Source organism: Tursiops truncatus, chromosome 4, assembly GCF_011762595.2.
Source record: "Tursiops truncatus isolate mTurTru1 chromosome 4, mTurTru1.mat.Y, whole genome shotgun sequence".
NCBI lineage: Eukaryota > Metazoa > Chordata > Mammalia > Artiodactyla > Delphinidae > Tursiops > Tursiops truncatus.
The window spans coordinates 105,338,587-105,366,575 of record NC_047037.1 but is presented as its reverse complement, the minus strand read 5'-3'; the positions used below and the strand labels follow the sequence as shown (position 1 = coordinate 105,366,575).

At 32.9% G+C, this 27,989-nt stretch overlaps 1 protein-coding gene across 1 annotated transcript in view; it reads left to right on the top strand.

Moving 5' to 3' along the window:
* Positions 1 to 27,016, top strand: part of CADM2 (cell adhesion molecule 2) — a 240,398-nt gene extending 213,382 nt beyond the window's left edge. Inside the window, exons 8-9 of the mRNA XM_033855945.2 lie at positions 25,169 to 25,294; positions 26,165 to 27,016. Of these exons, the coding sequence (XP_033711836.1) occupies positions 25,169 to 25,294; positions 26,165 to 26,283 (245 nt within the window). The 3' untranslated portion in view covers positions 26,284 to 27,016. The remainder of the gene's footprint in view (positions 1 to 25,168; positions 25,295 to 26,164) is intronic.
* The last annotated feature ends 973 nt before the right edge of the window (positions 27,017 to 27,989 follow it).

The window sequence follows — 27,989 nt, the reverse complement described above, 5'->3', positions numbered from 1 at the left end:
TGCTGAGTTACAGTGATACCTATTTGAATTTAGAGTTGCTCTTAGTAGTCACTGTAAGAGAGAAGACTTGAGAGGTCTTATAGAATAAAGAAAAATGTCCCTGTTGAGATCTTGGATGACTGATTTCATTTTTACTTTTTTCTGGATAAACACTTGGGTCTCTTAACAACATTTCTAGCCCTGAAATTCAATGTGAACTGTCTTTCAAATTGTAATATTTATGATTTACTGGGCTTTTCTACCAAAGACTTTCCTATTTACTGTTTCTCAGGTCATTTGTCCATATCACATGATGTGGTAATTAAATACCAATGTCCAAGAAATTGGTTGACCAGCTTTCAGATTTGGCCACACAGGTGAGCAAGAGTTCAGTCGCTGAGTTCTTGCTTTATAAGCCCAGAAACTCAATTTTATCACATTGTTCACAGTTGATAAAACTGACTATATGAGGTAAACACTGTAAGTGTTAGATCATGTCCTCTTTGACTCTAAACCTAGCACAGAGTCCTACAAACAACAGGAGTTCATGAATGAATGAATGAAGGCATAGAATGTATGTTGACCTATGATCTAATGTACAAGATAATAATTTATTTCAAAAAAATCACATGAACAAACTAATATTTTGGATTTCAAATCTTTAGAAAATACATTCAAAACCAGTGATGTGGTCAGTAAAGCAGAAGTTATGGTATTAATATAAATCTCCTCCTAGGCATATTGAATGAACATTTTAGGGAAAAAATAGAGCAAAGATATACATAATTGAACTAGAAAAGTTATTAATTACCCTGAATCATAACAGAGAGCTTATTGTGGACAGTTTCTCAAATGAGAAGAGAAGGAAATCGTAATGATAAATGAGACTTGTGTGTGTGTGTGTGTGTGTGTGTGTGTGTGTGTGTGTGTGTGTGTTTGTGGTAGGGGGAGTGGAGTCATTGATAAGAGTAAACTTAAACAATTTATTAACTTAGATATTTTCTCTTTTCTATATGTGAATGAGTAATTATTCATTTTTATTGGTTTTGACTAAATTTATAATTTTGGGGTGAATGTTGATTAAAATTCACAAACCAAGTGAGCAACGTATAGACACCGTGACATTTCACAAAGAAAGCTCAAATATGCCTTTCATCTAATTTAAGATATAGAAGGGCAATTTTCCTGAATAAAATTGTTGGTAATTTGTCTGCCAGTTATCAAACAGGTACATAATGTTTAAAAGCAGCTGGTATTTCAAAAAGGACATCTGTGTTATGGCTAGAATAGACATTAAGCATTTAGTAAACAATGCTATAAAATATAAAGTAGGCTATTAAAGGATAAAAGGTTCTTCCTTGTCTTAACAACTGTTATAATAAAATGTAGCAGACAGCAATAACTAAAAGGAAACTTTTTAATGCATTTCAGATGTGCCTTTTCTTATGTAGCTATCAAGTATATTAATAGCTTTGAAGAAATTAACATCAGTGAACTGTCTATATAAAACCTTGTAGTAAAAGCATAAGATGAAATTGCTTTAACTCTTTACTTGTAACTATAAATGATAAGAGTTTGTTATCAGATAATTCATATGACAATTCAGATGTAACCAAAAGATGATATTATGATCAATTGCTAGTTTGGAGCTACACATTGATATGAAGCTTACATGCAGTTGATTTTACATTTAGAACTTAGAATTTGTAGGAACACTAACTGGGCAATTAAATTTTATTCAAGTATTTTGTGAACCATTTGTTCAGAGCTAATTATAATTTATATGAAAGAGATTTTTTTTCCCCAAAATCCCCTTAAAACCAACCCTGCCTATCTCATTATCTGCAGGTTACCTCATCTCTTATTTTCCTGAAAATACTGAGGTTCCTTGACAAAAGATTTCTTTTCTTTGCATTTAAGATCATATTATATCTATCTTTTTATTTATCTCTCCTTTAAAAATAAAACCCTCCTCCCCCTGCAAAATCCCTCTTTCAACAATTCCTTCATTCCTTAAATCCTGCATCCATCTCTTCTTTTGCACTCTCACAGTGCAAACATCCTCACCTTCTACTCACCCCTCAATTCAGTGGTACATGACAGACTTAGGCACCACTCCACAAAATTAACTCTCTCATCAAAGTCATCAAGGACTCCTCTGGTCCTATATTTCATGGTACTTATCTTACAATACTTGTCAAAATTTTCTAAGTATGAACACATGTTTCAGGTTGCTCTTTGGTTATAGACTAACAAGTCCTGTTGTAAGACAAAACGTTTCTTGAACACTTGGTTTTGATTGTATTTTTATATATAACACAACATTCTTTATTATTAATTGTTGGCTTGATCAGTTGATGATCCAGGAAGGTTTTTTTTTTTCCTGGCATTTGCTATACTGAGAGTTGACGAATATATTACGTAAGTTTGGGAAGTTTTGTTTCAGCTGATCTCTCAGTGACATTCTTGAATATTCCTGAGTATACTACACTTGTGTTATGTGAAAAAACAAGCAAACACTTTTTTTTTTCCTTCCAACCTCTCTAGAATCTCTCTTAGTCTTCCTTGTTGCCTTCTGATCCACTTCATATTTTCAAGTTTATATTCTTGTCCTTCTGCTCTTTTGACATCTGGATGGATCATGCCTGGTTTAGTAGTTTCAGTGAGAATCTCTATATGGATTACTTTTCACTTTCTCTCGCCAACATAGAGCTTTCTGTTGAGCTCCAGCTTAGTATGTTAAATTGTCCAATAGAAATCTACACTATTCTATAGAGAGATAATATGTCACACTCAGTATGTCCTAAATCAAACTCTTTTATCCTGCCCCACACTTGCTCTACCTCCTATATCGTCTCTCCTCGCTTAGAGGCTCTGAGTTCAGGTTTTTAATCTGCAAAACAAGGACAATAAAACCTACCTCACACAAATGTTTTAAAAGATAAAATATATGTAGTGTATTTTGCAAAGTGTTTGGCAGATGTTAAGTACTCAAACAGTTGAAATCTTGTTAACATTATTATTAATTGCAGGGGCTATATCTGGTGTATTACTGGGCCAAACATGTTACCTAATACAGGGAAGTTTCTCTGTAAATATTGTAAGAGTGAATAACAGTAAATAGATGAATCAATGTTCATCTGAGGAGAAACGACAACCACAAGATTTTTTTTTTTTTCCTGCGGTACGCAGGCCTCTCACTGCAGTGGCCTCTCCCATTGCGGAGCACAGGCTCCGGACGTGCAGGCTTAGTGGCCATGGCTACGGGCCCAGCCGCTCCGCGGCATGTGGGATCTTCCCGGACCGGGGCATGAACCCGTGTCCCCTGCATCGGCAGTCGGTCTCTCAACCACTGCGCCACTAGGGAAACCCACACAAGATATATATATTTTTTCCTATCATTAAATCCAAGATCTCTTCTCCTGATGGAGTCCCATTAAAGTTTGTTTCTGACACCGATCTCTTAGTCATCCCCTTTACAGCTCTTATCTTCCAGTGGTCCACAATAACCAGCTCCTTTGGTTTTATCCTTAAATTATCTTCTGGTTTCTCCCATTCCAAACTGTCCTAAGTCAACCAGTCTTCCTAGCTACTATTCTGTATTTTCCATGCCCTTGAAAACCCTTCATATATTCAGTCTATATCCACTGAAAATTTGTCACCCACTCATTTTAACCTCCTTGTAATCAACTTTGCATCATTATTTCTCATTCCCAGTTCTCTACAGAATCCACTGGTCTTTTTATAGTTAATATCCTTGACCACTCAGTATTATCTGATAACTTTTGACAAGCACTTTTATTTTGTACGATTCTTCTGCATAGGGTTCTAAGCATCTTCCTGAGTTTCTTACTAAGGTTCCATCACTATATTAACACCTCTTCTTACTCCCTCTTGCTAAATCTCTTCCACTTCCCTCTCTACTATCTCTCCTCTAGTTTCAACATCATGACAATGAGATGGCCTTTTCATTGCTTTAAATCTCTCTCCAAAGTTTACATTCAGCTGCCACATCTCTGGTTAAACAATCTCCAGAATGCCAAGCATGGCCAAAATTGATGTCAAATTATTCCTCTATCAGTTAGATCCAATTTGTAAATTCCTTTTCTGGTTTTATGATCATGGGAAAGTTACTGTAATATGTCTATATCCTTATCTGTAAAATGGGAATACAATAGTACCTATCTCATAAACTACTGTAAGGATTAAAGGAGTCACTGCATGTGATGTGCATGGAGCAGTTATGAACATATTAGAGAAGGCACTATATGCATGTTAGTTATTTTTAACAATCACCTTTTGCTTTTTTTGCCACTGGTTCAAATATGCAATATTCAGTTCTTTCTAACCTCAATTTTCACCATTCTATTCTCTTTGCTAACGTCCTAGTTCTTGTTCTTCTATTCTCCACTTCTTTACTATTTTTATTATTTATGCTCTTAACTTTATGCTTTTAGCTACTACCCTTTTCTACAAGAACTGTCTAGCTTATCCTTTCAAGTTCCTTATATATTTAATAGACAGGTTTTAAGTTGATGAGAGTTGTTTTCTTTCAATAACATCGCCTATACATTTTTGGTACAATTAACTATTTGTTGCTTTCCATTTTCTCTGCCAAGTAGTTAATTTAATAGTTTAACTTCAGCTCCCCACACTCACCCTTCCTACTTTTGTTAAGCACAAACATGTAACCATAATGACAGCACAAAACATGAAAACATAAGTAGAAAGGTTGGTAATATTTATTACAGGCTATGTTTATTGCAGCCCATATTAAACATTGACTGTCATGAGTGTATAATAGGAAAATTTAATCGTGGTTTTTCTCCATGTGCAGTTTAACACTTTAGAGATGACAGCAATGCCTTTTAGACAGAAAGAGAGAGAGCACACACTATAATGAGAGAAAAGTGGAAATATGATTAGGGACACCTTTTCTTGGGAAAAACAAAGGTACCAAAAATGTATCAAATAAAGCATTAATAGTGATGGAATTTCTGTAGTTTGATTCTGTAAAAAGACATCCATAACATATAAGCACACCTCAAGAGGCTAGATTTTAAATGAACAATAAATTATTGTGAAGTTTTTAGAAATGTATTTTATTTATTTATTTTTAATATTTAAAAAATTACATCTTTTTTGAAATATCTTTAGCCAGAAACTAAAGTAAAATATACCATATTCCAAAAATACACTTACAGAGACTACTAGAAAGTAATAACTTAGGGCTAAGATTTTTTTTATGTTGTAGACTTTTTTCCTCTTGTGAATGAAAAGTTCATTTTAGGAAAAATAAACCCTACGTTGTTTTCTCAACTTCTTAACATGTGTTAAATCCACTGAGTGAGGTGTTTTAGTCACCAGAGACTTCTGGAAAATTAAGACAAGCAAGTGAGCCTGGAACTGAGAATAAGGAGCTTCAGTTGCCTCTTAGAAGTTATCGGAGAAATTCCACGCCCAAGAAGATAGAGGGTATTGTTTTTTGCTTGTCTCTGAAGCTCTTGCTGACCCAATGACAGTTAGTCTTCTGACTCAGAATCTACCTAAACCTGGCTTCTTTAGACCTTGCCCTCTGAACTAATTAATCCTCATGTGAGCTACCTCCTTTGAAACTTGTTCTACTTGGCCATAGCCTGATTTCAATTATAGTTGTTCCCCCACCTCCCCAGCATATCCATGGCCTGATTCTCCAAACCGTGTTCTCAGTAATAAATTTCTTACAATTCTAAATTCTGTGACTTCTTTCTGAGTTGGAGTAAGAAAGTAGACCAACATGAGTAAGCACTTTTTCATATTTCAAGTTAATTAACATAATTTAATTGGTGGCTACCTCCCGCCCCCCACCCCTGCCTAGTTTCATGAAGTAGATGTTACTCTCTTCATTTATACTTGAGGAAACCTGAACACAGCATTGTTAAGCAATTTACCTAAGGGTTTGCAGTTAGTAAATTGCCTAGGTGACATTTGATCCATGCCTATATGAGATTTCCATCATACTTTCCTGCCTCTAGTGACAGATATTTGGAAATTAATATTAGAATAAACATTTAGAAGGAGAATCTGGAAGGTAGAACAGCAATATGGAAATTGTTCTTTGCTTTCCTCCATAATTGTCAGTGCTTCCATAAGCCCTTGTTAGTCTCTTTCTATCACTGTTTGAAGATAATGTAAGCGTGCATGTATGTGAAGCAAATGTACTTATTTCCATAGGAAGTCATTATTGGGTGGGGGGAGGATAGCTAATAAGCTTCTGGTGTCCTTGGTGATTTAAATTGACTGGCTAATTTGTTCTACCAATCTTCCTGGAACTTGAAGATAATTATATTGGTCTTTAATCTCGAGAATCACCCCTTTCCTTTTTCCTTTATAAAGGCAGATATTCCAATGGCTCCTTTCTAGTTTCCAGGAATTCATAGTTATTGAAAACAGTTGATGAATGCACTCAAATCCAGTTCTCAACTACCCTGGAATATATCACCATGTGCTACGAAATTGGACTACATAAGCAGGTTTTCCTTGAAACTGTCCTTCCCACTTTGTTTCAATAGAAATTTTCTTTGTTGTACCTTTCCATCTATCAGAAATGAAATGTTTTATTGGACTTCCTTTCTTGTAATGGGAATTCTTCTCTCCATATTACAAAGATTTTTTTTTTCAGGCCAATACATTTTCTGGTATTTTCTCAAAAATAAGTTAATTAATAACTTAATAAATTAAAACTTATTTTACTGTGCTTGGCACTGTTAAGTCTATTCAATTCTTTCAGTAACTCTATACAGTAAATACTACTTTTGTCCTCATTTTACACTTAAGGAGTCTCAGGAGCAGAGAAGCTCATATTTGTCCTAAATCACAGCTTGAAAGTGACAAAGTCAGATTCTAACTCAGAAAGTTTGAGGCTAGAACCCACAGTCTCAACCATTATAATTTTCTTCCCAGCCTCATTTTCTTGCTCAAAGTTCAGCTTAATGCTAAGAATGTAATTCAGTTCAGTAAATACTTATCAAGACTGTTTATATTAAAAATTTTTAAATCCAGTTTAATATAATAGTATTCTATGTTTTGTATACCTAGTTAACGTAGATTATGTAGTTTTTCTTTCCTTCTTTAGCTTTCCTGTACACACCCTGATTAATATTTTGTTTATATCTGATCTTTATAAGCATATTTTTCTCAAATTTAGTAGCATTTTCAATTGTGATCATTTATTTTTTAAATATGTAACATCTATGCCATCTACATAAATTAAGCATCAACGTCCTTAGTAGTTGATAATTTATTGTATTTTTCTTATCCTTCATAGACCTTCTGCCTCTATTAAGCAAATTTACATAGATAATTGGTTCTGGGCTATCAGAGATTTGGCCCTCTAGGGAATATGTGGCAATGTCTGGGGGAGATTTTTTTTATTATAACCACTTGGGGTTATAATCTATTGGGTAGAGGCCAGGGATGCTGCCAACCATTCTATTATGCACAGAATATCACTCCACAACAAAAAAATAACCACCTCAAAAAATGTCAGTCGGGGGCTTCCCTGATGGTGCAGTGGTTGAGAGTTCGCCTGCCGATGCAGGGGGCACGGGTTCGTGCCCCGGTCCGGGAAGATCCCACATGCCGCGGAGCGGCTAGGCCCGTGAGCCATGGCCGCTGAGCCTGTGCTCCGCAACGGGAGAGGCCACAGCGGTGAGAGGCCCACGTACCACAAAAAAAAAAAAAAAAAAAAAAAAAAAAAAAAAAAAAGTCAGTCGTAAAAAAATAAATAAATAAATAAATGTCAGTCGTACTAAGACTGAAAAATCCTGAGTCCTAGACTATCCCTGGGGCCTTTTACATTAGCATAAAATCTAGGAATGGGCTATGTTTTTTTTTGTTTTTTTCTCTTAGGCAAATGTCAGTGGTTTGATTGACTTTATTTATACCCTACTCCAAAATACCCACCCCCAAAATCCTCTCACCATTTCTACTGTTTACCCATATTTTAATTAGAAGCCAATATGTTAGCTTTTCTTCCTTTAAACCATAAATATGTTGATGATAGCAGTGACTGACACAATATCTGTGAAATTTTCAACCAAAAATTTGCTTAGCTCAATGCTTTTACTATGCTATTGATGTTATTTGCTAAAGTACATATCCAGACTTTATTCATTTATCAAAATTTCAGCATCTTATAGTGCAAACAAACATTTGTCTAGTATCTTAATTTCCAATCCCTTTAGATATAGTCTTCTGTCATCAAGAACAAGTTTCTGGATGCTATGAAATTGAGTTTGCTTTTTTCAAATAGTTTGAGCACAATTGTCCTTTAGTAAAATAAACATGGCTCTGTTATATCTTAATGTCTTCCTTAACAAGTATAAGATTAGACTACATCTCACAAACTCCCGTGGGGCAGCACTTAAGAAGTGAGTAATATTTCTGTCTGACTAAGTCAAGTAATCCCAAATGTAAATAATTTACAGGAAGGCATCAGGGACTGTTACAATAGACATATTGCAATATGTCACTGGAAATCAGCATCTCCCCACATGTTTGGTCAACAGCCAGATGGAGGCTTTTATCACATTTATTTAATCTGAAATACACATGGTAATTACACTGGACCTTTGATTCAAGGCCTTATTAGTGTCTCAAGAGAAGTCAGGAAATGAGTTTGTCAGTTGCAAACTGATGTAGTCCTGACCCCGGTAGAATTTACATCTATCACTGCCTAGACTATAGAGTATTGCTACAAATCACATTGTACCTCAAGGAAGTAAGATAAGTAAGAGCTTTGTTAACCTATGTAAGATGAGAAATCAGCTCCTGATTAGTCCAGAATATCACTTATTCACCTGTTCACTTATGTTACTCCAATTGGTCTCCCTCCAATGAGTGGTGAGTGAATAAAATGCAATATAAATTATATGGCCAATGTCTCACCAAAAAAAATTACACAAAGCACAAACAAAGGCACATTGAAGCAAAATACTCCCACATTTATACTCCCAAACCCAGGATCCTGAATATCTGCAACACTGAAACTTAGTGGATATAAATATATATGAGGTTTTCCTTGTATTGGTGATAGAAAAAGAAGGTATCCCAAAACACACTTCTCAGAATTTTCTAGCTAGGAAAATGCTAGATAGAAAAACTTTAATATTGAATGAGTTAATCCTGACTATTCTAATTCAGTATTTTTACTTAGCACTAAAACATGAATAAACAAAGCTGAACCATGTTACTATGTACAAAAAAACATTGAAATAATATACCTGTTAAAAGTAGATGGAGGTTACATCTGGAGGGTGGGGTTAATGGAAGACCAAGTTAACACTACATTTTTCTTTATATTTTGAAATTTGTATTATGATTATGTTATTTTATTTTGAAAGTCAGAAAAAGGAATTTTTAAAAAGAATTCACACACACACACACACACACACACACACACACACACACAGCCTTCCAAAGTCTTCACAGAAAATATGGCATTTTCTAACATATCTTTTATGTTTTTCAAGGGAAAATGTAATTAAGACTTTGAAATTCATAAAGCAGATGATTACTAAAAAATAGGTTTCTATTAATGTAGGATGATATAACTAATGAGAAATAGTTAATTAAATCATATGCATGTTCTGAAATGACTTCAAAAATTTTATTGCTTGATCAAAACTATTAATGGCTATTACTGTTGTCCTAATAAACTTGCATAGGATTTTTAAAATTCTAATTAAAATGCCAGTTAAAAAGCATAAAATCATCCTGTCAATAATTTATCTTTTTTTTTCACTTTCAGCCAATACAATATACACCACAGCTATTTTGTGACTCTCTCACACCTCAATTGAGAATGTCTAAGTTTGGTGATTTCTTTCTATTGAAATCACTACTATCATCTCAAATTAGGGTAGATTTTGAAAAGTATCAATTACATAAACAAGAATAACACATATTGACTATCTACTCTGTGCTGGGCACCATGCTAAGAACTTTCCAGTCAAATCCCATTTCACCTTCATGACAATTCTGTAAGACAGGTGATCAATAAAGATAACATTTTACAGAATAGTAAACCAAGGTTCAGTGAGTGTAAAGTAAATTGTTCAGGGTAATTCAATCCATACTTGATAGAGTCCAGTTTGAGCCTTTCTGACTATAAGAGTACATTTAATTGAAACTATGACTCAGTGTCACCTTTTTATCGTATCTTTGGTAAAGAAATGTTTTAAGACTAATTTTGGGTTTTTTTTTTCCTTTTTCATACTTACAACAACAGAGAATCTTACAGGTAGTATATACTTGAAATTGTTTTCATAGGTAAAGTTAAAAAACAAACACTGATGAGTCAGTGAACAAAATGGAGGAGCAGATATTAACATTTCTGGTGCTGAGATGTATGTAGCCTTACAAGATGACCTTGAGAAAATAATCTAGTTCTTTGCTGTTTTCTTGATGTGTTATCTTGCAAGGCAGTTTGAACTCTTGGTGAATGACAGATTCTAGTAAAGAATGCAGAAAAAGTGATATTATATGGAGGTAAGAGAAAGGAGGAAAAAGGGAATGAAACAACACTCCATTTATTATAGAAACAGAAACAATTATGCTAAATTTGGAAGAATGATTATGACTACATTAGGTTTCTAGTCACATTAAAATATGACTTATCTTAGGTTATATATTTAATGATATTTATGAGGGACTTAATCTCTTCCTCTAAATTGCATGTGTATTGCTGTCATTAAAATTCTAAGACATTCTTATGTATTAGGTACCACTTTGAAAACATTTTAGAAACCTACTCTTATGACCATAAGACATAATTTAGAATATAGAGTACAGATATTTTAATGTCGCCATTTAAATTTTTCATCAGTTTCGTTTAAATGACCTTAATGAATGCATCTCAGAGTTTTCAGTTAGGTCTTTTCATTTGTATGCTTGGACTACAAAGTGCTGTGTAATAATTGTTAAAATGAATAATTACATTTTATGCATAACAGGAATTTAGGCCCAGTGCTTTTTAACAATGATGTAGGACAAAATTTTACATACAATCATACTTCATATTAACTTGTAAGGGCAGAATTATTTTATAGGCATATCTGCTACTCATTAATATTTAAGTCAATTTTCTCTAAAGAATTCATTACAGGTTTAGTTAGTTGCATTTTGCATACTTATTTCTTAAAATAAAAAAAAATCACAGTCCATTAATTCATAAAATATGCAAATGTCATGTATGCTTAAACTGAAAGCATTATCATAACTTAAGAATGCTATGTTTTGTACAAACTTTCTTTTCATTCATTTTGGGAACAATGGAGCTTATTTCATACTCACAAACATGAAAACAACTATTTCTGTCATTATATCAGTGTCCAGATCTGCAGGCTAACAATCTGATTATCAAATTATTAATGATGGTGAGGATATAGCAACTCCTGACAGGTATTAAATATATAAATTATGTACAATGGAACCAGTTCTCTAAGAGTTAACTACACTGAGGTTTTACAGTAATATTTTTCTTAGAATTCATGTTAGAAGAAGTTACTAAATTTGATATAGCCGTCTTGCAAAGTTCTTCCTATATTTGGGTAAGTAAATCTACTCAATAGATCTAAGAATAATAAGTGACATTCTGAATTGCTTTCTGTAATATAGCATTTGAGATATCTGAGTGCATTTTTTACTATAACTCACCAATTAAGTTAAGAGACTAAATTTTTCTTCTAAGTCAATAATTTAAACTCTAAACATTTCTCTACACTACCTTTTGGGTCTAAGTAGATCTATTTGTGATCTTGCCAAATCTAGCCACCATTTACAACTTTGGCCATCTTGGAAAATAAATTCTGTATTAGGGGGTGAGGAGGAAACTCAATGATGCTTGGTCTTTGACACTTCTCTTCCAATTTCCTCATGGAGTGATCTCAGAAGAGAACACAACACAGAGCGAAGAATCTCGAGAAAGGAATCCCTTTGAAACCTGGGAAAGTTGTTCACAACAGCATTTCTGTTTAGGCATCCATAAGTCAGGCAGCTAATTTTCAATACATATTAGTCATGATGTATCCTTTTGATAGCACTTCTCCTCTTGTGAAACTACTTTCATACCAGTGTAATTCAGCTTGCCTTAAGTTCTGTTTTCAGTTTGGAGCTTGATACCTAAGTTATAATGAAAAAAGCATTTATTAAACATTTACTATAAAATCTACTAAATTTGATATAAGACTAGTAACTATGTGGTAAGATTGACTTATGGATAAAATTAGTTAATATTTATTTAATAAATTTAAAGTAATAATGCTTTTAATAAATATTAATGAGGTATTGTATGCATTGTATGTGACCTTTGTATGTGTTACCTCATATGATTCACACAAAAGTTCTGTGTGACTCATACTACTATTATCCTGTGTTATATATGAAGCAGAGAGAGGTTTAATAACATATTGGTCACACAACTAGTGTATAAGGGACCAATAAGGGAAAAATATGAGTACTTTCTACTTGAACATGACTTCCTATATTAAAAAAATAAAGTAAGAGTCCAGTAAGCTTAAGATTTTAATATTTAAAATATGCACAAGCCTTTCCCAATGGTATGTGATGGTCTCTCCTAAATGGTGAATATAGAGGACATGTACATCATATTTTTCTGAATATATTCATTATTGTAACTGGGGAACTGGTTCAATGACTATTCATAGTAGTTTTAAAAACTTATATGAATGCAGTCAATATGACTATTATAATTATCACCAGAATAATCAATTCAAAAACAATAACAAGGCATTTTGACAGAATTGACTATTGATATTAATAGTACACACTTTAGAGCTGACTGGTTTAGAAGGGAAATTGTTTAGCAGCAATGTTATTATGTTTCTAGTGTATTGGCTCATAAAAAAATAAACAATGTTTATACATGTTTAATCCTTCCCCACCATTTTAAATGTTTATTCTTCCATCCCAGTTATTCATGCATATGGATAGACATCATAAACAATTGGTACAGAATAAACTTTTAAGAATAATGTTGAGCATTATATTCCCACTGTCAAACTTTTATTCTTTATATTTTCTAAGTATTTAAAAAGTAAATCTTTCATGTTAGTGTTGTTTCCTCTAGAAGCATATTTAATGTAATTATTATCAGGTCAGTTGCCTTTTTTTTTTCAGTTTAGTTTAAGAAGATATGTGCTTTAGTCAAGATTTTACTCTTCTGCAGAAATCATTGTGTATAATTTATTTAACCTCTAGTCTGCTTAAAAATACTTTAATTCATCCTCTTAAATTTACAGAGTACATTACCAAAATAGACATATGGAAATGTCATATACTAGTCATTTGTCTTCCTTCTTAATGGTTGCTCCCATTTATTTATTTTTTCTGTGTAGGCTGAGACCAGTGATGTGCAAAGAGTTAGGTATTGTTGACATTGACGGCAGAACAGTTCCAAGTTAGAAAGATATAGGCAACAGAATAAAAAATAGCAGCTTTTACAGATCACATAAATATAAAAGAAATTGGACACTGTAGAATGAACTTGAGTATATTTTTTCCTGGAAAAAAACCCCATAAAACTACAGAATGTGATTTTTTTTAAAACAGTCTCTAACCTTATAAAGCTATCATTTTCCTCACATCCTATTTACTGAGCACCTATTAGAAATGACTTATATGCACAGATTCCATATTAACTGATTTTAATATTTTAATAACTCTTTGAGGAAGGCAGAGCACATATATATACTTATTTATAGATGTAAAATCTGAAACTCTGAGGTCAAACTTATAGTTCTGAGTATCATTCCATTTCAGATCTTCTCTGATCTTAAGAGAAACTACTGTTTAATACAGGTAAGTTACACTGTGTGTCACATGCCTGATGGATAATATAGCAGACTTTTCCAAGCAACAAATAACCCCATGTATACCCCATAACTTATGTTATTCTCACTTTGATCACTTAGATAACCTTAAAAACCATTCCTCTCCTTCACCTCCCTCACGTTCTCACACAGGTAATCTTCTGGCAAGTTCTCTCCCCTTTTGGGTATCAGTGCTAAAAGAAGTGAAGCATTTTGTGAAAGGCCCTGGTCCTAATAGCTATATTACTCTGCTGGTTGAGAGTCCTCTCTGGATTCTTAAAATTCTTCAGAGCTGAAAAATTTCCTCATTTGAGGTAGTCAAGGAAATACTATCCTGGGTTCACAGAGAAAGAAAGATCAATGAAGTGAAGAGATTATGCTAGAACCTACTTTATCCAAAAATATGAACACTTGTAGAGAAAGTTTCTACTTAAATTTTTGTTCTCAAGGACAAATGAAGTATCTTATTCAAGAATATATTTTGTTTGGGTTTAGCACATTATTAACTGTTTATAAATACAAGTTACTAAGTCAGTTGTTATGTAATTGGGACACCTATAAGTCATAACAAATGATGAGCAGATCTTGAGGGGGTAATTCTCAGAAGAGGAAATCTGTAACTCAATGCTTGAAATTATTGTAGGATGTAGCAACACCTCACTTCTGTACATCTGACAGTCACACTTTGCTTGATGAAACATTTTATAAATTGATTATATCTCTAAGCTAAAAAACCTTGAAACGCCAAATTCAAAACGAAGCAAACAAACAAAAGAGTGACTTTATAATTATTTTCAAAATCTTTCTGAGTAGGAAGTCTGTGTGTATTAATACATAGAAATGTGTGGTGGCATTTGTTGTTTATGTGCTTGGTATGCAAAGAAATTTATGGTACAATAAGTACATTTTTGAGAGGAAAGGATAAGTGTTAAGCTTGCTGGGATTTTTTCTTATTATTGAAAACCTATTGTATGATGTAGCATAATTTAGAACCCTTGGATTTAGAGTCTGAGTACACATTGTTTATAGTAAAAAAGTATATGTAAATCACTATACATACACAAAGAACAATATATTTTCATGTTTTCTAACCTTTAGAGATTGGTCTTACATGTTTTTGTCAGAAACAGTAATTGTACATAAAATTAAAAGATAACAGATGACCTTTGAGTGAATATGGTGACATTTCTCTTCAGGGACTTTGCCAATGTCATATACTGTCAAAGGACAGTTTATTTTTCTCCATAAATTATGTATAACTATTTCTAATGTTTTACCATAGTGACCCTCTTTCTGAAGCATTACTCTATTTAAAGAGGGAAAAGTAGAATCTTAAGTACATAAACATATTCTAATTTCATGTTAGAATCAAATTATCCAAAACATTAGGTACAAATCTGGATGAGTCATTGTTATTTAGCACTAATTTCTAAAATATTTAGATATTAACAGTATTATTATATTTAAACAAATAATTTAATACCATGAAGGAGTAGCCATCCATTGCTCAGCAGAGCAAACTGGTATCTAAAGAACCCAGTTCTGTCTGGAATTCAGTATAAGAATTGAATATTATCCATTCACTCACTCAATTTGCTTGGTTCTAAGAACTGTGTAAAAGTGCTGTTCCAGCTATATTACAAGTGTAAGACACAACTTTCATCTTCAAGAAGACATATCTTTGGGGGAAGATAAAACTAAGGCAAGTGAATTAATTTAAGAGAAAAAACTTCCGAATGAAATAATTCATGGTTGATTGACATGGAGAGACTGCTCACTGTTATTTGGGTTTTGCATACCCAGAGAGAAGGAAGAATGTCTTACTGGTTGAAGAAACAGCACCAGCAGGGAGGTCATTTAGCATGGAGGGACATTGAATTCCTCTTCATGACAGAAGAAAAGAGAATACAATTATGTGAAAAGATAAAACACTAGAAAAAATTACCTGAACAAATTCTTGTTCTCAAAATAGGAATCATCTGACACATCTTTAAAACTGATTTTCATGATTATTTTTAAAGCTTTTCAAAAATTAATCCCAAAAGTTGCTTAGGCAAGCTGTTCCAGAGTTTATCAATCTTTTTATTAGTAATAACTATGATTTCTTAAGTCAACACTTTATATGCATTGAATAAAATAAGACATTTGTAATACAGAAACTAGCATAGATTACTCAATAAATTATTCTCTCATTTAATCCTCACCCATCGTCAGACTCCCGCAAGATTCATTTGATCCCATCTCATGTTATGTAAATCTTCTGCTATTCATATCCCCCCATCTTTCAAATATTTAGACACTTAGAATGCTTCACCATTGTTATTACATAAGTAAAAGTCCTAAAGGAGTCTTTTTAAAAATTGAAAAAAGAAAACCTATATCTTTCTACATAGAAGTTTATACTTTCCAACTTATTTTCCATCATATAACTACATTTAGATAGTGCTTACATTACAGTGTGTCAGACTTTCTTCTAAGCCCTTTATGTACAGTAGCACATTTAGTCTTTGACAATCCTGGAAAATAAGTATTCACATTCTAAAGACGAGAAGGTTAAGAAACTTACCCAAAGTCAACCTGATAGTAATAAGTTGTTTAAGGTTTAGTATAAACAATTTGTAAGTCCAGGATTTTGTGAGCAATTTCTTCTACTTGAAAAACTTTCACTGACTTCTGTGCTTCATTCTACCACTTTCCTTCTATTTATGTACAACATAGTTTCACCCCAATACTGATTTCATCTAATGTTCATGACATCATTCACTGCATCTTAACCACTGTGAAACACTGGTTTGTGAGCAGAGAGAGGGCAAGTGTTTGCAGTGTAACTCACTGCAGCAGCTATACAACACACACCTCAATTGCAGGTAACTCATGTAAAGGAATTGATCTGTGCAGTCTTGGGTGTTCTGTTTATATGCAGGCCATTGGCTGGGGATAAGTATGTATTATCCAGACTTCCCTAAATCTATTTTCCATTGCCTTAAATTTTCACATAATTCAAGTGAGATAATACATGAAAAAGATCATACTCTAGTTTCTGTATGTCAGTTCAGGCTGTAACAAAATACCATAGACCAAGTTACTTAAATAACAAAAATTTAGTTTTCACAGTTCTGGAGTCTGGAAGACCAAGATCAGGGTTTCAGCATGGTCAGATTCTGGTAAAATCTTTCTTCCTGGTTTGCTGACAGCTGCCTTCATACCGTGTCCTCAAAATATCAGATAGAGAGATTGAGAGAGAGAGAGAGAGAGAGAGAGAGAGAGAGAGAGAGGGAGAGGGAGAAGAAGCTAGCTCTATGGTATCTTTTCTTATAAGGGCACTAATCTCATCATGAGGGCCCCCACCATCATGACCTCACTTAAACCTAGTTTTCTCCCAAAGGCCCCCATCTCCAAATACCATCACATTTGGGTTAGAGCTTCAACATATTAATTTTGAGGGGGACAAAATTCAGTCCAGAGCAGTTTCTTACTGCTTTTCTTTTTCTTTTTAAAAAAGAAAATCCTATTTCCAAAGTCTTAAATATCCTATATTAGTACATTCCCCGCAAAGAGATAGGAAATTAACTAGAATTGCTAAATATCACTTGATTGTGATGCAGAATAACTTTTAGGAAAACTAAACTTGAAAAACTATGCTCTCTAAAGGTGATAATCCCAGTTTTACACTTATTTTTGTGAGTTTGATTTCATAATTTTTGAAATATTTTATTGCTAAACTGAAATTTCTCCACGAGTTTTAAATCACTTCTAATATATATATATGTATTAATATAAACTCCAAAATGAATGCAGAATATCAATATAACTGGCTTTATTGTTTAAGTGTCTGTTATCATACACTCCAGTATTATATTTTGTTTAAATTTATTCTACTCTGCTCTTGATTATTTGTCTTGACATTCCATGACTCTGGTGGTTGTTACTAGGGAACTACACTTGGTGTCTTTTGCATAAGAAGCACTTGCTTCTTTTCAGTAATTCATCTTTTTCTATTCATTCCAGCTTTTCCAACTCTTCTATTTTTCAATATTAAAATTAATTCTACTCCTGAACTCTGCTATTTAAATGTTTTGTACATAGTTTTTATTAGATTTTAGTAAAAATAAAAAAAGTAAAAATTTCTTAACCTCACAAATAGGTGAATTAACATGTTTGTTATAGTTCATGTCCTTAGAGATTTATCATTTTTAAAAATTATAATTAATAATCCAAATTTGGCTTTGAAAACATATTTATTTTAATATTTAAGGACAATCATTTTCTTTTAAAAATGGTCTCAGAAATGAATTTAAAAATATTTACATAAAATGATTTTCATTCCAATTCTTACCAAACATTTTATTAAAACGACAAATCATATATAATAAAATACTTATTGTAAAATAATTTTAAACTTGGATTAAAAACTGTGCAGTGTTTTTGATTTCTCCCTGCTTTGATCTAAAAAATTAGATTTTTCTAATATCTAGAAAGTTAGATATTCTTTCTTTAGAATTTTCACTTCTCATTTATGGGGACAAAACATGATAGACTAGACACTTGATGGTAGAAATCCCCAGTGATGATTTCAGAGATAGAATTATATAATTTAGTACTTCTCCATGTTAAGATTTTTAAATAAAACTATACTTTAAGGTTATTTTCTACTCTTCTAAATATCAGAAATTACTAATCCTTAATATTTTTATGTAACATGATTTTCTCTTCAGAGTCCTTTATTGAAAGTCCAGTAACCCTAACTGAAAGATGTTATGCTCAGAAAGGCTTTTTTTGTTTGTTTCTTTGTTTTTTCTTGGCTGCACTGCACGGTTTGTGGGATCTTAGTTCCCCAACCAGGGATTGAACCCTGCAGTGGAAGCATGGAGTCCTAACCACTGGACTGCCAGGGAATTCGCCCTCAGAAAGCTTTAATTCCACAATATTCATGTTTTATGCATTGTCAAGTAGAAAAGATTTCTAATATATTGCCAAATCTATTGGAATTTACTCACCCCCATGTTAACAGGCTAACTCCAGCAAGTCTTGGGCTAATGCTTGATGATGAATAATGGCCTTTAAAGACACATGATGTATTTATCTGAGTGATAAGGCAGACTCAGCCATATGTAAAGAAACTTCGGAAGGCTGCACTTCTTTTTTATTTTTTTTCAGCTTCTTTTTTTTTTTAACATCTTTATTGGAGTATAATTGCTTTACAATGGTGTGTTAGTTTCTGCTTTATAACAAAGTGAATCAGCTATACATATACATATATCCCCATATCTCTTCTCTCTTGCATCTCCCTCCCTCCCACCCTCCCTATCCCACCCCTCTAGGTGGTCACAAAGCACCAGCTGATCTCCCTGTGCTATGCGGCTGCTTCCCACTAGCTACCTATTTTACATTTGGTAGTGTATATATGTCCATGACACTCTCTCACTTTGTCCCAGCTTACCCTTCCCCCTCCCCGTGAAAAACAAATACCGTATGCTAACTCGTATATATGGAATGCATTTCATCTTTTTATTGCTATGACAGTAGGAAAGGGATGAGAGAAAGGGTGTATGAGTGATTCCCACTGGGACTTAGCCACTTAAATTATGTATAATATTATCTCTTCATTGTTCAAGTGATCCTTATCTGATCCTCAATCTCAGTCACTTGTTTTAGATGCTAAGAATAGAAATTAATTAAGGACAAATTTTAGTTCTAAAAGTTATGGGGGAAAAATAAAAGGCGTAACCAAAAATGTTAGTGTAAAAAAAAATACATTTACAAGTAGACATGCAAAGGAGCATCCTCTATAATCATATTATCTTTGAAATCTTAAAAATCCTAGGACTATATGTTGACTTATTTTTTTGATGAGATGAAGGCTAAAGGTTGAAATCTTTCCTTTATAAATAATAAAAGTATATGCAGAACATTCATGACTAGGGTCAAATAAATATAAATGTTATGGATTGCTTTCTCTGAAAGTAGTATTTATATATATAAATGCATTTGAAACCAGTGAAAATATATTCAATAATGAACATGATAAAGTTAAATTATCTAAAACAAATTCTAACAGATCAATTTGTCTTTGTATAAATTGTACAAAAAAGGGGGATGGACTGCATATTATCTGAGACTCTACTATTAAAGTGAAGATTTTAGGCAAAGTATACAAAATCAATGAAATCTTTCACCAAGAGTGATCTACATCTCGTGTCTTTCTCCAATCCATCCACTATGTACAGATATCTTATGATTCATATATCAGTTACAAAAATAGTTTCTGTAGCTGCATTGGTCTGCAGCATTACAACTGAGCAGGAATGAACACCAGCCTCAGAAAAGAGAATCTGTCTTCAAAACATCTCAACATTAAGAATGAAAATAAGAAAATAAAATGTAAGGATGTATAGAATTTAAAAATTCAGTTTGCATCCAATGAAAAAAATTTGCAATAAAAGAAGAGAAATAATATATGCTCACCAAGAAAAACCATTTTTTTCAGACATTTAAATGGAATTATTATACTAAAATGAGGAAAATATTATCAAACTATCACGTTTTATTGTCAGTCATATAAAACTGTTTAAAATATATACTAAGTAAGAACAGAGTGGGATTAAACAGGGAGTGTAGTTAAACCAAAGTCACAATCAGTAACAAAACCCTTTAGGAAGAAATAAAAAGGAAAATCTATGATAGAAAATCAAATCATCTAAAGGGATGATAAACTTGGGAAATATAACTAAAACAAAATGTAATTTAGTAAAATTATAAAAATAGGAAAGAAAGAATGACATGTATGCAACATGAAATATGGAGTTGCTACCAGTGCATAATTGGATTTTTCAAGAAAGAAAATGGAAAGAACAGTTGTTAATCAAAAGTAGAGTAGAAAAAAAGAATTCTTAAGCCAAAAAACAAACGAACTTAATCTGAATTTAATAAAAAAATAGGTTTGCAAATTAAGTCAAATTCTGACTAGAGACAAACTACAAAATATATTCAGCTAAAATATCAAAATATAGTGGAGGAAAAAACCAAATATTCTGATAGCAATCATGCAGAAAATGCAGGTCATTTAGAAAATTGAATGATTTCAGATTTATCTTGGAGTAGAAGGAGGCAAAACAAATCCAAATGATTTCAGATTTATTTGGTAGGAAAGGGAGGCAAAACAAATTGTCAAAACACTGACAAATTGTGTTGTATTATTATTAATTCAAAAAGATAAAAACCCAGAATTCTTTAGCCAGTTGAGTGTTTATTCACAATAAAATAATACTCAGATATTCAAGGTTCAAGGATGTTGTTATCATGAAATTTTCTTTTGACAAGATGTGTGCTTCATTTGATCAAGGGGTGATGATATGAATATCTTTACTATCTAATTTTAGGTAAGGAGAAGCTGTAAAAGGAACTCTAGATATTGAGATGAGTAACGAGACCAAACAATGTCAAAAGGAGGATGGTGGCTAGTCCATTTAAATTTTTGATGCATTTCTGAGATCATCAGAATCAGGACAAAATTGTCATTATTATTCACAAACACTAACTAGAGCAGTAGAAAAAAGAAAATATAAAACTAAGGAAGTTTGACAGTCAGGAAATAAAAATGAAAAATATGATCTTGACAAGTACTAGATATAATGCTTTATAAAACAGAGTGCAAAATATGAATGGAATAAAGAAAAAGGAGTCATAAAGTTTAATGAAAAAGTAAAAATATTTTAAAATATTAAAATGTTTCAAAATATTAAATATTAAAAATATTATTTTAATGGGAAATAGCATTAATAAAAATATGTAGGTCCTATATCAGAAAACTACACAATTTACTAAAAGACACTAAAGATTTAAATAATTGAAGTGTCGTACCATTATCCTGGAAAATGCACTATATAAAAGAAGGCTATCTGTAAATTAGTACAATTCCAATAAGCAATCTGTTGTATTTCTGTTCCTTGCAAAAATATTCTGAACCTGATCTAAGACTTCTCCACCAATGCAGTAAAATGATCTTTAAAACTAAAATATTAGCCTAGGATTGCATATGTAGACCCCTCACATGGAATAGACTAGAATATACAGAAACACATAAAATGGGTAGACATTTAATTTATGGTAAGTGACAAAAATATTGATGAAAGAAACAATGTGGGAGACAATGGTCTGTCACAGAAGAATTAAAGTCATATTTTATGCTTTAGCCTCAAATCATAGACCAAAATACATTTTAGATAGATTAAAATAAAATAATAAAAGTGTTAGATGACAACAGAAATCTATATGTGTATAATCTTATGATGGCAAAAGCATTTCAAATCAGGATCCACAAGTCAGACATCATAACACAAAACTTTGATAGATTTGATTACATAAAATAGTAAGACTTATCTATGGCTGAAAAAGACCAGAAATGAAGGATATATAAAAAGAAATTGCTAAAAATGTTCATCTTTTTATGGAGAGAGCTGTTAAGGCAGAAATTTTGAATGGAAAAATGGTCAGGCTGTGTAAATAGGCATTCCAAAATTAATGCATTAATATGGGAAATAGTATTTAGACACATTTATGATGTTAACTTATAATTTACTAACAAAATATTTAACACTTTTCAATATTAGATTGACAGTTTTTCTTTTAATTATAGTATCTGTTGGTAATACTGTATGGGAACTCAGGTGCAGTTGGTGGAGGATGAATTTGTAAAGTGCAATATAATTTGGCAATGTTTATCAAAAGTATTTTTAGAATGTTTGTATCCTCTGATCCAGCAATACTACTTCTCAGAATTTACCTTTAGGAAATGACAGGTACAGATGTACAAACAAGAGTGATTTTTCAGCTCCCCAAAGGAGTGCTCAGTTCTGAGAGATAATCAGCAAATAAAATGGATATAATTTATGACTATCTGTATTTGGGAACTTGAGCAGGAGGTGGAATTTGAAACTGATTCTAAATTATCTAAGCTAGGAATAGGAATAGGGAATTCAGAGGCACAGCAGATTTATTTTTTCTTTTTTTTTTTTTTTTTGAGATTTACAGCCAATGCCAGAAATTAAGGGAAATACAAGAAATATATAATAGAAAGCTAAATTAACAATAGCTGCTGTAACAGATTTACTTTTTTTAATGCTCAGTGTTTTGAAAATAAAGCTCTTTTTTTCCCCTCAAGTAATTTGGCGATGCATATATTCTTAGTTTGGCAATAATTTTCTTCCAGGTGGAGAGTCAGTGACCCATGGCCTGACCTATTCTTGTGGTTCTCTTATTTTCAACTTGCATCTCCTGAGATCACTTGGGAAGGTTACATGTGGGAGGCATTTATTGGCTGGGCTTTCTTTCAGTTGTCTAGAACACAAATCACATGGTTAACATTCAACTGCCAGTGAAGCTGGTAAATGTCTAGCTGTGTTCACTGAAAGAATAGGAAACAAATTTGTCATTAGCTAGAAATCTCTGCCCCAATATAGCCTTCTGATCAACAAATATTTTTACACCTTCTTTTTCTCCCATCAACCATTGCTAAACCCTGTCCAAAGAGATAACCTCAAGTCCCATCAAGCCACTGTATCCAACTCAAAGACCAAGATCCTCAAATATGCACAGTTCTCTTCATCATCTCTGGATATGTTAGTCCAGGGACAAATGAACCAAAACACAAGTTTCAACACTCTTCTCCATCCCATACACAAAACACAATGATAGAACAGATTCAGGAAAAGCACTCCTTTAAATAAAGGCTCTCTTTTGGAAATAGAAGAAAAATAGGGAACACTTGAGTAGTCACTGATCCATAATAATTATGAAAATATGCCAGAGTGGCATGAAAAGTTCCCTCTGCCTTGGCAATAGTTATAGTTCTATGAAGAAACTAGATTTTCTTCTGTTCATTTTTTTTGCTTCTACAATTCTGCCTTACAGGAAGTTCAACCTTGTCAGTCATACTCTGTGGCCACATCAGAAGTGGGTGTTTGGTAATATGCCTTCTATGGGGACGACACAGCTTTTATAGGCCACTTCTTGCTTTCACCAAGTTTGGGAGTCCAGAGGTTGTTTGATGTTTCAATTGTCAGACTTTTCTTTATTTTTCTTTTCTTTTCTAACTAGGTATATGCTTCTTTGGCACGATAGTTCCATTAAAAACACAGTAGACTCCTAATATATTTGTCAGATTCTTGTTCCTGTAACCACACTTTAAGACTTTCTGAAAGTGGAATTGCCAGGCCTAATTTATTTCTTTACTCTCTCTCTCTAAATCTCTCTTGTAGGCTATAAGCAGCTCCCATGAAGTTATGCACACAATGGACTTTGGAGGATAGGCAGTACACTTAACCTGACTTTTGCCATAGGGCTGAGCCTTAGTATGTTTTGTTGCTCAGAACCTCAGTTTTATCTCTTATTGTGCAACTTTTATAAATAGTTGATTTTCCAAACTTTTGAGTACTCAAAATATGGGGCTTTCTTTGATCTATTCATTTCTGCTTGATAACTGGCCATCCTCTACTGGTCCCAGCTCTTTCCTATAATATCTTACTAAAGGCAGAATGTAAAAGTATATCATTAATCTAATCTTTCCAACCACTTCCTTTGAAGTTACAAGTGCAACAGGCATTTAATCCTCAATGTTGAGTATTCATCTTTCTCCTTCTATCAATAACACAACACAGTTTGTAAACCCCCTTCTTCTTGAAGTATGATCTTCCCTTTAATCAACTAATGTGTACTCTCCAGGATCTCTTCCTAGCCCACTTTTCTCTCCTTCTCAGTCTACTCTGCTGGACGCACTTCTTTCAGACTTTAAGTATGGGAGCTTTTCAGGTTTCAATTTTCAGACTTCTTCTCTCTATCTAGACTCTCTCCCTTGGGGAGTTCCTCAATTTCCTTAGCTTTAAATAATATTTATATAATGGTAAATACCAAGTTATAATCTCTAACCCCAGTGTTTCCTATGACATAATTGCATTTTTTAAATGGTATAGTTGTATTTGTCACATTAAAAATACACACACACATATTTTCAGGTGGAGAAGAGGAGAAAGAAAAGGCATGTAACTATACAAAATCATATATGTGTATTTGTTTATCCTGTTTCTCCCTTAAAATGGAAACTCAGTGGCAACAGTAATTTATATGTCAAATGTTATATTCTCCAACATTTTGTACATTATAGGCACATAATAAATATTCGTTGACTAGATGACTGGTGTAATACACATTAATAAAATTTTATTTTAATGTGCTAGTTTTCAACATAACTCATTCTAATGCAGATATGTATTCTGTGTCTAAATAACACACTAACTAGGACAATATTTTTCTCTGTTTTCTAGATCCCAATGCTCTGGCTGGCCAGACTGGCCCTGATCATGCTCTTATAGGAGGAATTGTGGCTGTAGTTGTATTTGTCACTCTGTGTTCTATATTTTTGCTCGGACGGTATCTGGCAAGACATAAAGGTAGGTTATATTTAATAAAGCATTCTTACATTTGGCAAAAAAAAATTCTAAAGACTAGCTTCATCATGAAATATTATGTGAGTGCGTGCGTGTGCGCGTGTGTGTGTGTGTGTGTGTGTGTGTGTGGGGGGGAGAGAGAGAGAGAGAGAGAGAGAGAGAGAGAGAGAGAGATGGGGGGTGAAAGAGAGAGATCTAACTACTAAGTTGTTTCAGAGAATTCTTGATTATTTTACTCAACGTTAAAGCTGGATTGGCTATCAAAATAATACTTAGCCAGTAGCCAAAAGTCACAGAGTAAATCATTGGCTCAGGAAAAAAAAAAGGAAGCAAGTTTGTAATTTATCTCTAGGACTGAAATTCAACTCTAACATTAATCATTTGGTAATGTTTCTATTTGTAAGCTTACGGACACACGTGTGGCCGTATTAGTGAGGAAAATATGTGATTTTTCACAATGGTCTAGGTAGCAAACTATTGATATAATCTACTTTTAAATGGAGTTACCAAAATAAATGGTGACCCGTTTGATGTGATCATTATCAACATCTTAACAAAGGGCCCTGATTGCTACAGCTGCATGGATCACATGGTCTGAAGCCATCATTAAAGAAATCAAAGTACTCATTACCCATTCCAGTTTGGCTGTTGCCTCTAGTTAATCTGACCACAGCTTCATCTACAACATATACTAGAATACCGAAAGAAAGTGTGCAACTTTAGAAGGGTGAGTTGTGTGGTTTCTTACGACTCAGAATATGTTTCAACAAATAAGAAATCTGGCATAAGTTTCTTCCTAAATGAATGTAGCTTTAATACTGGCTATTTTACCAGTCTGACAGAACTAACGTATTTTTCTTCCAATACCCACAGGAACATATTTAACAAATGAAGCTAAAGGAGCTGAAGATGCACCAGATGCTGACACAGCCATTATCAATGCTGAGGGCAGCCAAGTCAATGCTGAAGAGAAAAAAGAATATTTCATTTAAGATGCAGGCCAAGATTCTGAATTTTACTTACCACACTGGCTGCTGGAGAAAACTGGCTATCATCTTTCAGAATTCATTTCTATCATCTTCTGCTACCTTTATTAACTTCCATACCGTACTGCTATCAGTAGCCAGTGTATACCAACAATCAGCTGTCGAAAGCATCATTCTTTAATTACTGTACCATCCATAATGCAGGACATTTCTTACTGCCTAAATTCCACACCATTGCTCTTTTAACATACAGTGCTTGAATATACAGCCTTAACAATGTTAATCATCTCCTTGGATCATGATATTGAATTGTTTTTATACATTGAAAAAAATGTATGCAGAGGTTTTTTTCCCCTCATTTTTTGTCCCCTTTAAATCAAAGACCTTGTCAGTTTACCATTGGACAGCTTTCACAAGTAACAAGATTAGGTAAAGACCTAATGTGCTTAAGTTCAATCAGATGTTAGAGGTTTACGATGTTTTCTACATGTCTATATTCAAAGACATGTTTTGGAAACATATGCCCTAAAAGACAAAAACCGAAAAAGACTACTGTAGTATAGATTCTGGAATGTTTGAGATTGTACTGGTAAAGCTGTATCAATTCACTATTTAAAAATTTAGTATTTGATACAGGAGCCATGTATATGGATTGCAATCAGGACATGCTATCTTATATAATTATATAGATCTTACCATTAGGTTATTTTAGCTTCATATACCAATAAATTGTTACAAACATTTTACTGTTTTGGGAATCACAAAACTTTCATTCATTTCTCTAATTTGATTCTGTAATTTATTTGTTCCACAAAGACTCACCTGCCTAAACAAAATTGAAATATCCATAGGGCACAATTTTGAGACATTTTAGTATCTGTATATAGTGCATATAATAAATCCAATTAAACATTATTTGATACATATTTAACTTTTTTGGCTGTAGGTAATTCAGTCATGAGTAAGCATTTTCTAATGTCCATTATATCTCTTTAGATATTACTTAAACCAATATAATAAGTAGGTAACATGTATTAGTATTTTTGTCTGTATGTCCTAGCACTGTTCAACAACAAATTTTTCTAGTTCTTGTTAATTTTTATTTGTTATACAATGGAAGCACAATGTTATAAGGAAAGGTAATTTTAAGCTAACAACCAGTGCACAGCCTCAGGTTTTAAATTACAACCACAGTTGAATAATAATCTAAAAATAAACTCTTAGTTTGCTAAAAATTTTCAAATTTTAATTTGGCAGTTCCAGAGCTGCTTACCTATGTTGGTTTGCCAAAAAGAAGTGTTTAAGATATGTTTTCTGTATAAATGAACTAATTCTTTATATTAAATTCCTGTCTATGCATTTTGTGAGGTACAAACTTATGAAACAGTGAGTGATAGAGAATTTCTGCCATGCTTTTAACTCCAAGGTGAAAGTCTCTTTCTCTGGATTATTTCTGAAATTTTGGTGTATTTAACCATTTAGAAATGCTGTATTCTTAAATATGACACAGAGTCAATCTAAAGTCATATTATTTCTCCTAGTAAAATACGATACTACTAGATTAGTGCTCATTAGACTTACTATATGCTAAAGATTAAAAATCCAGTTAGATAAAAATTATTTTCCCATTAACAAGCACTGCACCTTTAAGAAGAACACACATATGACGATATGGTAGCTATACTTGCGACGTCTGAAAGCATGATGGCCTC